A 14,080-nucleotide genomic window follows, 5' to 3' on the forward strand; every position below is an offset into this window, starting at 1 on the left:
ATGTTACAAAGAAGAAACTTCCTCTCTTTTAGCACCAGTAGTATTATACATAGAAAAATATGATAGAGCCAGCAGTCTAAGCCAGCACTGCTCAGGATGCTTTCTCCATGTCTTGGGACTTAGTCTTCTTTCCTTCATCCTAGCTTCATTCTAGGATGAGGGGAAAAATGACTACTTTCAGAGTACATGTGGTGGGTAATTACTACCAAAATATAAGGATGTGTGTGTGTGTGTGTGTGTGTGTGTGTGTGTGTGTGTGTGTGTGTAATCTCCCATGAGACCAGTTTTGGTCAGGCAAGGTCAATATTAATCAAAAGATGCCAGAGGAATAAAAGACAATTCTATAATACTAGAAATATTGCTGGAACCCATTGTTACACTGGAAAACTCACATCAGCCTCATTCTCTTGAAATTATCTAAGTCAGTTCTTGACTGTTTCAGTGACTTCTGGTTAGTTATTTGCTGGTAATAGTAGCCTAAGAATCTTAGTCTTTTATAACTTTAAAGCTTGAAATCATCTTTAGATTTTATACGTAATATGAAATGAGAAAATTGAGGCTCACAAAAGGTAGTTTATTCAGTCACACAGTAAGTTAGGGGTAGAAGTAGGACTAAATCCTAACCAGTTTTTACTTTTTGTTTTCCCCTCCTGCACTGTCAGGTCACTTCAAGAGAAAGATGGGTCTATAATCAGAAACAATGATTGTTTATGGAAAATATATGTATGTATATATATATATATATATATATATATATATGGGTACATTTGTACATATATATATATAATGTATTTGTATGTGTATATATGGATTTCTGTGTATAAAGGTATATGTGTATATATACATGTGTATATATAAATACACATAATGTAATTTCTTGAACAATATAACTGAACAATTAATTTATTGAGAATCCATTATGAATGAACACTTCTAGAAATGAGATAGAAAGAAAATTGTAAAAGGGTACCTGTTTTCATAAGATTTATAGTCTTAGTAGACTAAATTGTAATAAAGTGTGGTCTTTTTGGTATGGGTATTTGCTTTCTTGATGCAGATTAGGATGCATCCACAGAAAATGTTTTCAATGTATTGGAGGCTTTCTTTATAGGTGTTTTTTATTTTTCATTTTTTAATTTCACAAGCATATCCTTTATTCCACATTTCACATCTTGGTGACATGACTCAATTGCTTCCTTCTCTGGTCACTTGTTATGCGTAGAAAAACAAAACAGATATTTTTTATGTTACCCTGGCTAATACATTCATATTTTTACTTATTGCTTGTGCTGCTATAATTTTGTGTTTTCTTGTTTAGTAGTTTTTTTTAGTAGCTAGCTGACAGTGGATAGAGCATCCAGAAAGCCTGAGTTAGAATTCTACATCAGACACTTAGTTGTATAATTCTGGGAACTTAACTCTGTGCCTCAGTTTCTTCCCTGGCAAAATGGGCATAGTAATAATAGCATCAGCTAATATTGTTGGGTATATCAAATGATTTAACATGTTAAGCACTTTGGGAACCTAAAGTATTATGTAACTTCTAGCTAGTTATAATAATAATAATAATAATTTTCTCTGAAGGCTGTCTTCAAATTAATCTCTCACAGTAACAATCTTGATAATTATGATTTCTGTATATCCCTAAATATGCACCCTTATTCAAATATCCTTACTTGTTTTCTTAGTGTGTTGAATTCAGTTTCTAGATTATGACAAAAATAATGATGGCATTATGAAATAACTTAGAAAATACAAATCACATAGAAATAAAGATGCAGTTTCAAGTTTTGTATTTCATCACCAGAATACTTTGCTTCCTTCCCCCATACTCCTGAAAAAAGAAAGCCAAAACCAAACAAAAATCTAGTCTATTGCATTGGTATCTGACTTTTTCTTTAGTTTCTTCATTGAACTATATACTAAGTACTGGGCATATTCATTTTTTTAGACTAGGTTATAAACCTAGGCAGTGACTATTTACTGAATAATCATGAAATATTTGGAGTGCAGGCTTCCCAAGTTTGTTTGTTTTTAAATCTCAAGTCCCTCATGTCACTCCATGCAGATGAATAGATGGGGGGGGGGGGGATGAGGTAAGATGATAAACTAGAAATATTATTCATTGTATCTTCTAGCTGCTTAAATGATTATCTGTTCTTTTTATGTACATAAAAACTACTTAAAGCCTCATTCCCAATTTTTGTATCTAATGAAACCTAAAAAAGATACACCCTTTAAAAGATACAAATATAAACTGAAAGGAAGGAGCCTTTATATCTCATTGTCTCTGTCACTTATTCTTTCATTCTATATATGAATTAATCTCTATTCTCAAAAAAAAATTTATCCATCTTACAGGAAATTTAACTGTTTCAAAATAGAACTTGCTTCAATAAACTTTTCAAAAGGAAGCTGATTTGTCCATGATTATATCTTTGGTCTTTTAAATGAGGAGCTTGAATATTTACATTGATTTTGATTGCATATGAATGGCACCTGCTGAAGATCATTGGTAGATATTGATCTAGGAAAGACTGATACTTTTTTTTGTATTTTAAGAGGTTTTATATACTTACTAATGTATTCTTATAGCACTGAGAATTTATCTGGCTTTATATTCACTCACATATACATGTGCACACTCTCTGTATATACATATACATACACACACACACACACACATATATATATATATATATGTGTGTGTGTGTGTGTGTATATATATATATATATATATATATATATATATATATATATACACACACACACACACACAAGTACCTTATACACTCCATATTCTAAGTGCCTTAGAAATATTCCCAGGACTTGGATCTCCCAAGTGACAGATGGGGTATGAACTGCTTTGATAAGGCAAATTTTCTACACTAAAGGAATCACAGATTCTTCTTTTGTGGCTAAATATTTTCACAGAGGATTTTTAACCTTGATTCCTATAGCTGCAAAAATAGTAGCAGGTATCAAGCTTCCTCTTTGTCCAGAGAATCAATAGCATCTTTATGCAATGTAGAGAGACTGCTGGGAAATTGTTAAAGCTCTAATTTTGAGTGATTCTTGAACCTTAAACAATTATATTACAGTCATTCTGTTTCTGTCAAGCAAGCTTCTGCCATCAGGTTAACAAAGGCAGTTAGCTGACTTCACTTAGAAGACATAGTAAAAATTGATACTTTACAAATTGGAAGGAACAGCATAATAGCCATTCTCTCTGATAGAAGGGCACAAAATGCAAAGATTCTCATTCTCTTTAGGTCAATTGTAAATGATCCAGACTGGAGTTGACTAACAAAGTACTTGATACTTTGAGCACTTCCTTTGCTCTTGCCTCTCCTTGTTGGTTCTGATCTGTTACCTGTCAATTGATGACCATTCATTGATATGTAGATAAGTAGAAAAGTATGATAGAACTGATGAGTTGGAGCAAAAAAAGTTTTGGAGTCTTAGGTGAGAAATTACCAGGTTTGGGGAAGTTATGTTGGATTTCACAGTTCTTAAGATTTCAATTATATGGTTTGACTTAGGTTGTATTGGGTATGGCTTGTTGTGGTCATCCTCTGGTATATTCCAAATTTGTTGGGAGACCAGTTTATTCTCTTTTTCCCAGTTTTATGATACTCAGTGATCTCTTAGATCTCCAAATTCTTATGCTCTCCATCCCTTTCAATTTGGCATATGTTATCATATGAAGTTTTCAAATTTTATGATAATGATTTCACAAAAAACATATCCTTTTCTTGTTTGCTTTCTTCCTTTTTTATTATTTTATCATTTTTTTTAATTGATCAAAGAACAGATTGAAGCTAATGTGCTCTTACTCTTTTTCTTAGGGTTCATGGAAATCTGATGAAGTATTTTGATGTTAGATAGGTGCAAATGTGATAATGAGGGTGATTGTCATTATTTACAATGCTCTAGCTATGTTATAACTTCTGTGTTTAGAAAAATACTTAAAAGACTTCTGATGGAGAAAAATATTGAGTAGCTTCTATTAAATCATAATTTGCTATTTGAATTGGTCAAACCAGATTGCTCTAATTTCTTTCTGATGACATGAATTTGTCAAGTGACATAATTCACTTAATATTTTGCTGTGGACCTCTGTCTCTAAAGCACTTAGCATGTAATATTGTGTGCTTATAACTGTGTCTTGTTCATCTGCTAGACTGAATGCTTCATGAGGGCAGAGAACACATCTTTTCACTACTTATTTCTATCTCTGCATAGTTCTCTGCTTATAATATCAGTTTTTTTTATGAGGATACACACACACACTTGATCTGTGCTAAATGAAATAATTAATTCAAGTTTCTGGAATTGATGGAGCCACAAGAGTACCAGGGTTGGAACCAGTAAGATCTGAGTTCAAAAACGGCCCCAGACGTTAATTAGCTGTGTGACTCTAAGCAAATCTCTGTTTGCTTCATTTCCTCATCTGTAAAAGGGGATCACTGAAGAAAGAAATGGCAAACCACTGCAGTTTTGCCAAGAAAACTTTATGCACAAAATCTTTGGTGTCACATAGATTCAAACATGGCTGAACAACAACTAGAACAGAAACAGAGGAACTAATTTTCTTTAGAAAAAAGTTCTGAAATACCCTCTTTGTTCTTGATCTCTTTTCATACTCCATACTACATCATTCCATTAAAAAACAAAAACCATTTCCTAACTAAGAAGACATTTAGGTCTCAGTAATAGATCTTCTCTTATTTAGTGTTCTTTAATAAGCCAAATAAGCTATTACAGAGCAGATAGTAGATAGCTGTACTCTTGGAGGGTCAGCTTCACTTGTTATTTATTGGATACAGTTTTCAGGAAACTTCAATCATAGGAAATAATCCTTTATATGTTTCAGTTTATTTTCATCAGTGACTAGAGTGAAAAGAGTGGTAGTTTAGATAGCATGAACTTAAATTTAGACAGCTATTGGTATAATGGATGGGGAAACTGACTTTGGAGTTAGAAAACATGAGTTCAAATCCTGCTTCAGACATTTACTGGCAAGTTGTTTAAATTCATTTTTTGCCTTAGTTTCCTCATCTCTAAAATGAGGATAATAATAGCACTTATCTCTTAGGTGGAGATGAGATGTCTAAGAAAATGAGAATCTAGGAAAAAAAGGCTAGATGTCTTAATATGTTAACACTGAAAAATAGGATATTTGGGGTAGGTTAAAGTCATTAAGTTTTTAGCCTAATCAAAGGGAGGGGAGAACATAATTAAATTAATGGCCTTTCAACTTCAGAAATAGTTCAGTGTCTGCTTTGTTCAGTTTGCCATTTAGTAAAAAAATAATATGATCTCTGTCCTGTAGAAGCAATTCAGTCATGTCCAAATCTTGGAGTTTTCTTGGGAGAAATACCGGAGTATTTTTGGCATTTCTTTCTCCATATCATTTTATGGATGAGGAATTAAGTAAATGATTTGCCCATAGTAACATAGCTAGTAAGTATCTGAAGCCAGATTTGAACTCAGAAAGATGAGACTTCTTGACTCCAGGCCTGAAAGTCTATTGCCTAGCAGACTTAAAGAAGTCTAATTCTGTAAGTATACATCCACAGGGAAATACAGTATAATACAGTTTATAGTGTAATAGGAGTGAGGGGAGAAAATGAAAGGCATGAAACACTTATATTCTTAAATTTCTTGATATATTTTGTTTAAATACAAGAATTACTAACCTTCAGAGGCTGATAGATTTAGAGGTAGAAGAAACCTTATAAATTGTCTTAACTGTCTCATTTTATAAAAATGTAAACTGAAATCCTGAGAGGATGTGACTATAGTAGTGTAACACACATAGTGGCAGATTGAATCTAATTCCTTTGCCTTTAAATCTAGAATTCTTTCCACATTGACATGCTGACTGCTTTGCAGACATCTAGATAAATTCCTTTATATTCCCAAATCTGAATCTATCAAGTGGCAATGAAGTGATATAGTGAAGAGAGGTTTTGGGCTCGAGATCAAGAAGATTTGAGTTCACATCATATCCCAGATGTTTACTAGTTGTGTAACTTTTGGAAAAGAGTCACTTATTCTTTCTTAGCCACAGTTTTCTCATCTGAAAATGGGGATAATAATAGCACCTACTTCCCAGAATTATCATTCACAACCAAATGATATAGCATACTTTGCAAAAACATTTGCAAGTTCTCTTGAGGTACTATTTACCAATTGCTAACAGAAAAAAGGTATGTATCTTTCAACTTTGACAATATAATAGTGATGTTTACTTTTATTTGAACAGAATCTTATTTTAGAGAAACAGTTTTATTTGGAATTAGAGGAGTTATAGAGGAATTGCAGTGAACTCTAAATTAAGGATTATTGGGCAATGGAATAGGCTTTTAGTTGGGCCCTAGAGGACCTTGTTCCAGGGTGAGGGAGAGGTGATATTAGCCAGCATGAAGAACACTGAACTTGGCATTGGGTTTGCATTTGAATGTTGGCTCTGTAACTGCCTTTGTGACCTTGGGTTAGTATATTTGGGCTTCAGTTTCCTGCAGGATAAAGATGTTGAACTATCTAACAAGTCTTTTAAAGCTCTAGATTTGTGATTCTATGATGTTAGATTTAGGAGTCATCAAAAGGGATATATTAACAAACTAGAGGACACTTTGGAGTAATTTCTCCCAAGAAAGGCATTAGAGTGGATATATCTAATTGTTTATGGAAGTAATTAAGTTGAGGATTAAGCTCTTTTAATGAAGTCACAGTGAGTTATAAGTAATAGTTAATCTAGAAATTGAAACTTATGTTATAAAAAATAACTTGCTATTTATTTTACATATCCTTATAATATTATCATATTCATGGTACTAGATAGAACTATAGTATATAACACTAGAGAATACTGGGGCAGCTAAGTGGCACAGTGGATAGAGCACTTGGAATCAGGAAGAGTCATCTTCATGAGTTCAAATCTAGTTTCGACAATTCCCTTTGCCTCTGTTTTCTCTTCTATAAAATGAGCTAGAGAGGGAAATGGTAAACCACTTCTAGTATCTTTGTCAAGAAAACACCAAAATGGGACCACAAAGAGTTGAATATGACAACAAGAATACCATTGTGTAATGTTATTCTATAGTATCTTTTAGTATTCTTATAGGGAGTCTTACAATATCATTAACTCCAATCATCTTTGTGGTTTTTGGTTTAGCAAAATTACTGGGTATCCATTTTTGATCTACAATGAGTGCCAAATCTGCAATCAGCAAAGAAATTTTTGCACCCCTTGATGAGAGGATGCTGGGAGCTGTTCAAGTCAAGAGGAGAACGAAGAAAAAGATTCCTTTTCTAGCAACTGGGGGTCAAGGCGAATATCTAACTTACATCTGCCTGTCAGGTAAGGTGGGGGAAAATGATCCTAATTGCAACTTTATAATTAAAATGATAATTCTCAGTTATGCAGAGCCTAATTGTCCAATCAGTATATAGTTTGTGCCCTTTATCTCTCCAGTTTCCTACTCCTATACCTTTGTTTGACCTTGTTTCTACAATGGCAATGAGGGGAGGTGAGATTTTTACTTTGGAAATTTGGCTAAGGGTTTTTAGGTGAGTTTGGGAATTAATGTGTCCATGTATTACTTTTTTTGTTCAGTGCTGCAGATGATGGAGGGTTTGCCTTTCTTTTTTCACTTATTTTATAATTATTTCTGGTTGTCTGGAAGGATTGTTCATTGCTGATAGCATCAGCAGCAACTTTCATTTATATAACTGGAGCAGATAAGCAGTGATGGGTGATGTTACAAGATGAAATCTTGGCACCTTTTGGAAGGTGAGAATGTCTACAAGGCTCTTTGCTCTTTGCATTGTCTGACAGCAGGTGACTTGTCAGGCAGATGGATCTCTTTTATTAAGTTCCCTTTGAGCATTTCTTTCCTTTTATGATTGAGACTGTAAGGCATTGCTGTAGGATTTATTCTGGACTCATAACAGATTTTTCTGATAAAAATTAGAATGGGACTTCCTATAGAGTTATAGGAATTTCCACTTTGACCTTGGGCATACAGAAAGACCATATTTGAGTCTGTTGCTTTGGGCAGAGTAGGAGATGAACTGATTATTTTCCAATTCTTTTTATTATTCTGTGAGAATGATTTTTTTCCCTTTTCTCTTTTGATCCTTTTTTTTCCCCCCTTTTTGGTCATTGTGTTAGACATAAAAATTTAACTGGAATATATTTCAGAAAGATGGTGATTTTTCCTAGGAAAAAACATGATTGCACATATATACTCATATTTTGTCTGAAAAAAAGTATTTTCAGCTTGCCCTTACTTAGGCCATTCTGGTAGTTTAAGTACGAAATTGGAACAAAATGAGCCACAGGTAAAATATCTAAGGTAGGACAAAAAAAGTTTGCTTAGAGCTGAGAAAATATTATCTGCAAGATTACAACATGGATTTGGGTGAGCATAACTTCATTCCTCCTATGTTGTTCCTCTAAGAAACCTGAGAAAAGTTGCTGACTCCTTTCTTGTACTTGGACCCTAGGAAGCTACATCAGTTCCTCAAATCTTAGTCCTCTCAGCTAGTTAGATCTTAAGGGTGATATTATTAAAGCAGGCTAGATAGCAGATATTGGGTTTACCACAAAAGAGAATATAGAAATTAAAGGTCATTGGAAACTCAGAGATCATTAAATTTAACTCTACATTTACTTTACAGATAAGGAAACTGAAGTCCAAACAGTGAAGTGACCAGGTGTTTTGTTTTGGTTAAAGAAGAATAATAAAGACAAAGGTTGGGCAACTAGATGACTGAGTGGATAGAGCACTAGGCCTGTAATAAGCTTCAGAATTCAAATCCAGCTTCAGATTCTTATTAGCTGTTGATTTTGGCCAAGTCATTTAACCTTTGTGTATCTTAATCCCCTGGAGAAGGAAATGTAAATCATTCCAGTATTTTTGCCAAGAAAACTCCATGAGTAGTGTGGTCTACTGTGTCATGAAGACTTGGACAGGACTGAAAAACAACAAGAGATAAAAGATGCATAGCAATGTTAGGAAGAAAAAAAGACTGGAATGGGCATCTTTGTGTTCCATTATCAGATTACATAACTTTCAAGATTTCTTCCAGGTATCAGATTTTGTGTTTCTTTCATTTGCCCAATGCCAGTCAGGCAGTAAGTTGCAGAGTCATATTTTGAAATGAAGTCATCTTATTCTAAATTAGGCGTTCTTTCTACTGTCCTATACTTGCTTAGAAACATAGTCCCCTACTAAGGCTATTTTTAAAAATAGCTTTTTAAGCTTTAGTTTTAGAAAATAAAAATGAGAGACTTCTGATTGATCTTAGACCTTATGTACTTTCCTTTCAAATACTAGATCATAATACTTATTTATTTGCCTTTTGGCTTTGTAGATTCAAAGCCATGCACATTCATATTTAAAGCTTATAGGGTACAATTCCCATATTAATAATGAGGAATCATTCTATACTGAAGATTGAAACATGACTGCTAATTTAATTTGTGTAATTAATGGATATTTGAGTACCAATAAGATAAAGGCCCTAGGAGGCAGCTTGGTGTAGTGTCCAGAGAGCTAGCTTTGGATTTGACAAGATCTGGGTTCAAGTCTTGCCTTTTCTTATGGACAAATCAATGCCTTTGGTATATACAACTGTAAAGCATGAAGTTGGCAGTAAGCATCAGTGAAGGAAGTTTCTATATTGTCAATAAAATCATAGATCTAGGCCCTTTTACTGGTCCATGCCTCCCTAAATCTGCCACCCCCAAAATAGAGTAGAAATTTAATGACAGAAGCTAATAGGCATACATTCTAAGGAAATCATTGGTAAAAAGAGAGGTTCCATATATACCAACATATTGAAAGCAAAACTTTTTGTATCAGCACAGAATTGGAAACAAAGTGAATACCAATTTTTTTTGTCCTTTTAATTAAAAAAAAAGAAATTCTGTGTCTTATGGGGATAGCTTTCTGGGAAGGAAGAATGACGAAAGATACAGTATAAAATGTAAGTGATATAAAAACAAAAGAAATCTATTAATAAGATAATTTAAAAATAAACTATATGGGGGCAACTAGGTGGTACAGTGGATAGATCACCAGCCTTGCATTCAGGAGGACCTGAGTTCAAATCTGGTCTCAGACACTTAACACTTCCTAGCTGTGTGACCCTGGGCAAGTCACTTAACCCCAGCCTCAGGAAAAAAATAAAAAATAAATAAATAAAAATAAACTATATGGAACCTTTCTAGGAATAGCATCACAAAACTTCATTGTTAGTGAGAAGAGGACCTTGGAATTTTTCTTTTTAGGTGTTTCTTGTATTAGTAATTAGAATATTTCATCAAGTTGAAAAACAATTTGATTTATTGCTGAGTTGAATCTGAGACTGTGGGATTTTGCCAAGATTAGCCGTTGGATAGAAAATTATTATATCTGGTCATTTTACTTATATCCTATTTTGTAGGGCTGTTTTTGTTGTTGTTGTTTGGTTGGTTTTTGTGGGTTTTTTTTTTTTTTTTGTTGTTGTTTGTTTGTTTTTAGGAAGTAATGGTAAGGGAAAAGTGGCCTTTTGGTCCAAAATCTAACAGTTCTTCACTATGTATATAGTTGAACAGTTTTGCTTAGATTTCAGCTATTCATTATTGTCTGCCTATTTCTATTTGTCCCAAGCCAGAGTGAAAGGAAGATTCTGACAAGCTGAGCTCTGTGAGATAGCATAATCATTTCCTCTGCAATTTAGGATAATGACCTGGGAAGAGGAAAAGCTTGGTTATAGGAGGGCTGGGGATCTTTAACAAATAACCATCATCTTCAAACTTCAAATCTGAAACTCAGAGCTGTGCTTTTCCACTGCCTTCTGGTTAAGAAAAATCCTTTGTTTCCAACAGCTCATATACCACTTGACTGTTTTAAGTTGTATAAGGATAGATTGTTGAAATAGATGTGACATTTAGGCAGATAGCATAACTGAAGGGAAGGGGAGAGAGAGCTGGGAGAGATTGACACCAGAGTCTTTCCAATTCTGATTTACTTTTTTAATTGAGAGAGAAGAATAAGGAAGCATCATTCACAGTTTGCATTATTTTCACACTTTGGGTTCAACCAAGGAATTGGTAGCAGTTTGTGGAGTCCACCTGCTGCTTGAAGATATGTCAGTCTCATCCTTGAAGATGTTTGTCAAAGCCAAATTCAGTCTCCTCTCTTCTCTTTCTAGCTGTGATTGTCTTTCCATTTTAATAGAGAAGATAGCAATAGAGCATCTTAATTGTGTCTTCCTTTATTCCGATTGTATGGGGGTTTCCTTCCTTTTTTCTTTTTAAGCACAAATTTTCCTTAATTCTGTCCTCATTCCTATTCCATACCTTTGAATCAGAGTGTTGTTCTCCTGTTTGGAATTGCACAAGCAGCTGCCAAACAAAAATTTGGTCTAAAATGAGATTGACCCCTTTCTTCTTCTTTAGCTAATTTTGAATATAATGGTGAAAGTGACTAACCTATTCTTGATAGGGTAGATTGAGAATCATCATTTATTTTGAAGCCATTGAAATTGTAGAATTTAGAGCTCTAAAGGACCTTACAAGTGACCTCACTGTGACGTGTGTAAGTCAGTAATATAATTAGTATTCAGGCCCTCTCTAAATTCAGTAAGGTGGGGTTTTTTGTTTTTGTTTTGTTTTGAACTGACTTTAGGGTAGTAATCTGAAAAGATTTTCTTGCCAGTTCTGCAAAGAGAGTACAAAGTTAAAAGGAGTATTAAGTTACATATACATTATATATTCTAAACATTTTATATGATTATATACTTTTTTCTTCACCTAAGTTGTTTTTGAGTTTTTTATTTATATAGTGCTTTAATTATCTGTTTTTTTTTTGACCTAGTAGGATTCCTATCTTGTTGAATAGAAGTCTGTTAATGACCATGATATTTATTAAATGCTAAAATGGGTTATCCAGGGAAGTGATGAAATGTCTTTTAAGATAAGAGAGGAATTGGGAACAGAGAAAAGGAGACAGAGAAAGGGAAACAGGGAAATGAGAGAGAGAGAGAGAGAGAGAGAGAGAGAGAGAGAGAGAGAGAGAAGAGAGAGAGAGAGAGAGAGAGAGAAGAGAGAGAGAGAGAGAGAGAGAGAGAGAGAGAGAGAGAGAGAGAGAGAGAGAGAGAGAGAGAGAGAGAGAGACGCGCCGCAGCGCTGCGCATGTATGGGGAAGAGGGAGAAAGAAGGTGTATAAGATGAAGCAGGCTGGTCCTGTTTGGAATGATTTAGAATACAGTTTGAAAAAAGGGAAGCACCATAGGTTAGTGAAAAAAAAAATAATAATACATTTGGAGAGAGAGAATCTGTGTTTGTATGTGGTAATGATTTTGTATCTTGGATAAACAGCCAAAAGGCCAGTATCAGGGAGTGGAAGAGTGAATATATGGGAATAATGTTTAAGAAGATTGGAAAAGTAGGAGGGGGCCGATTTGAAGGGCTTTGAATGCTAAACAACATTTTGTATTTGTTCCTAGAGGCAATAGGGAGCCACTGGAATTCATTTAGTGGGAGGTACTTTAAGAAAATCATTTTAAATGGTCAAATGGAGAATTCAGCAGTGTGGAGGAAAGATGTGATAGGCAGACCCACCATCAGACTATTGCAACAATCAAGTTGTGAGGTAATGAGGGCTTGGTAGGGGTGTGGCAATGTCCAAGAGAGAATATTTGAGAGATGTTACAAAAGTATATTCTCCCAGGCCTTAGCAACAGCTTTGCAACAGGCCTTAGCAACAGAGAGAGAATGAAGAATGTAAGATGATTCCTAGGTTGAGATCTTGAGGGCCTGTTACCCTCTACAGCAGCAGGGAAGGTAGTGTGTGGGATGGATGCAAGACCCTCTTCCCCAATATAATTAATCAGAGACCTCTTCAAGTACAAAGAGAAAGCATTTATTTAATCCATTCAGGAAGAGTCCCAGACACACCTGGGAGCCATGCCAACTCCCATCATATGCTCCTGGAACCTGGCCATCTTTCATCTTGTACAACACTTAAAAGCAAAAGACCCGAGCCTTCTCATTGGATAAACTAAAAGGACTTAACCATCCTTGACCAATGGTCACTGATGTTGTCTGTTTCCTATGGGTCACATCACTTCCTATAACCTCACTAACTTCTTGCATTCCAAGGTTCAAGGGTGGGAATGGGGATCATGTGACTTAGGCCTAGTCTCATAAACTTGAGAAAACTTCATCCAATCAGTCCCATTGATTAGGAAGAGGAAAGAATTTAGAGGAAGGATAAGTTCTGTTTTGACAGACATTGAATTTAAGATGTATACTGAATATCTACTTGAAAATGTCTAAAAGACAATTGAAGATGCTATGCTGAAGGTCAGTAGAGAGGTAGAGGGCAGCATAGGTAGATCTGAAAATTATCTGCATAGAGATGGTAATTAAATCCTTGGGAATTGATAAGATCAGCAGTATTGAGGGAGAAAAGAAGAAAGTCCAGTACCGTTCTTTAAGGAATACCTATTATGAGGGACATGATTAAATTAAAGGATAATTGGAGAAATTTTTTTTAAAATAAAAATGCAAGAAAGCATAGGCAATGTTAATTTAAAAAAATCATTAAATAGCTGAGAGAGATCTGTTTCTATTAATTTGATACCACAGTACTAGAAGATCTCAGGTCTTTTTTACCTCGAAATCTTTGGTCCTGCTTGTGCTTGGAAACCAAGAAATTAGAGAAAATAATGTAAGAACTTCGTATTTCTCCTTTGCCTCACATATCTTAAGTTATATATAAACCATTGGATAAGAAGTAAGGGATGCTAAGTATATTGTTAAGTGGTACCTAAAAATTATTTCAATGGTCCATTATTAATTCGATTCCACAAGATTTATTAAACATCTATTATATGCAGGATTCAATTATGGCCCTTGTTAGTCAGAGAGGTCTAAAGGTGAGGATAAAATATTTAAACCAATGACAGGGGCAGCTAGGTCCTGAAGAGGATAGAGCACTAACCCTGAAGTCAGGAGGACCTGAGTTCAAATGTGCTCTCAGACACTTAAGGCTTCTTAGCTGGGTGACCCTGTGGT

At 34.6% G+C, this 14,080-nt stretch overlaps 1 protein-coding gene across 7 annotated transcripts in view; it reads left to right on the forward strand.

Moving 5' to 3' along the window:
• STXBP6 (syntaxin binding protein 6) overlaps positions 1-14,080 on the forward strand; it is a 339,987-nt gene that overhangs the window by 103,888 nt on the left and 222,019 nt on the right. For 6 of the 7 annotated variants that reach the window (XM_074289614.1, XM_074289608.1, XM_074289611.1 and 3 more), the window contains one exon: positions 7,184-7,369. The exons of the other annotated variant lie outside the window; for it this stretch is intronic. In XM_074289614.1, coding sequence (XP_074145715.1) covers positions 7,216-7,369 — 154 coding nt within the window. In that variant the 5' untranslated portion in view covers positions 7,184-7,215. The remainder of the gene's footprint in view (positions 1-7,183; positions 7,370-14,080) is intronic. 7 annotated transcript variants of the gene reach the window in all.

This window comes from Sminthopsis crassicaudata, chromosome 2 (assembly GCF_048593235.1).
Source record: "Sminthopsis crassicaudata isolate SCR6 chromosome 2, ASM4859323v1, whole genome shotgun sequence".
Taxonomy (NCBI): Eukaryota; Metazoa; Chordata; class Mammalia; order Dasyuromorphia; family Dasyuridae; genus Sminthopsis; species Sminthopsis crassicaudata.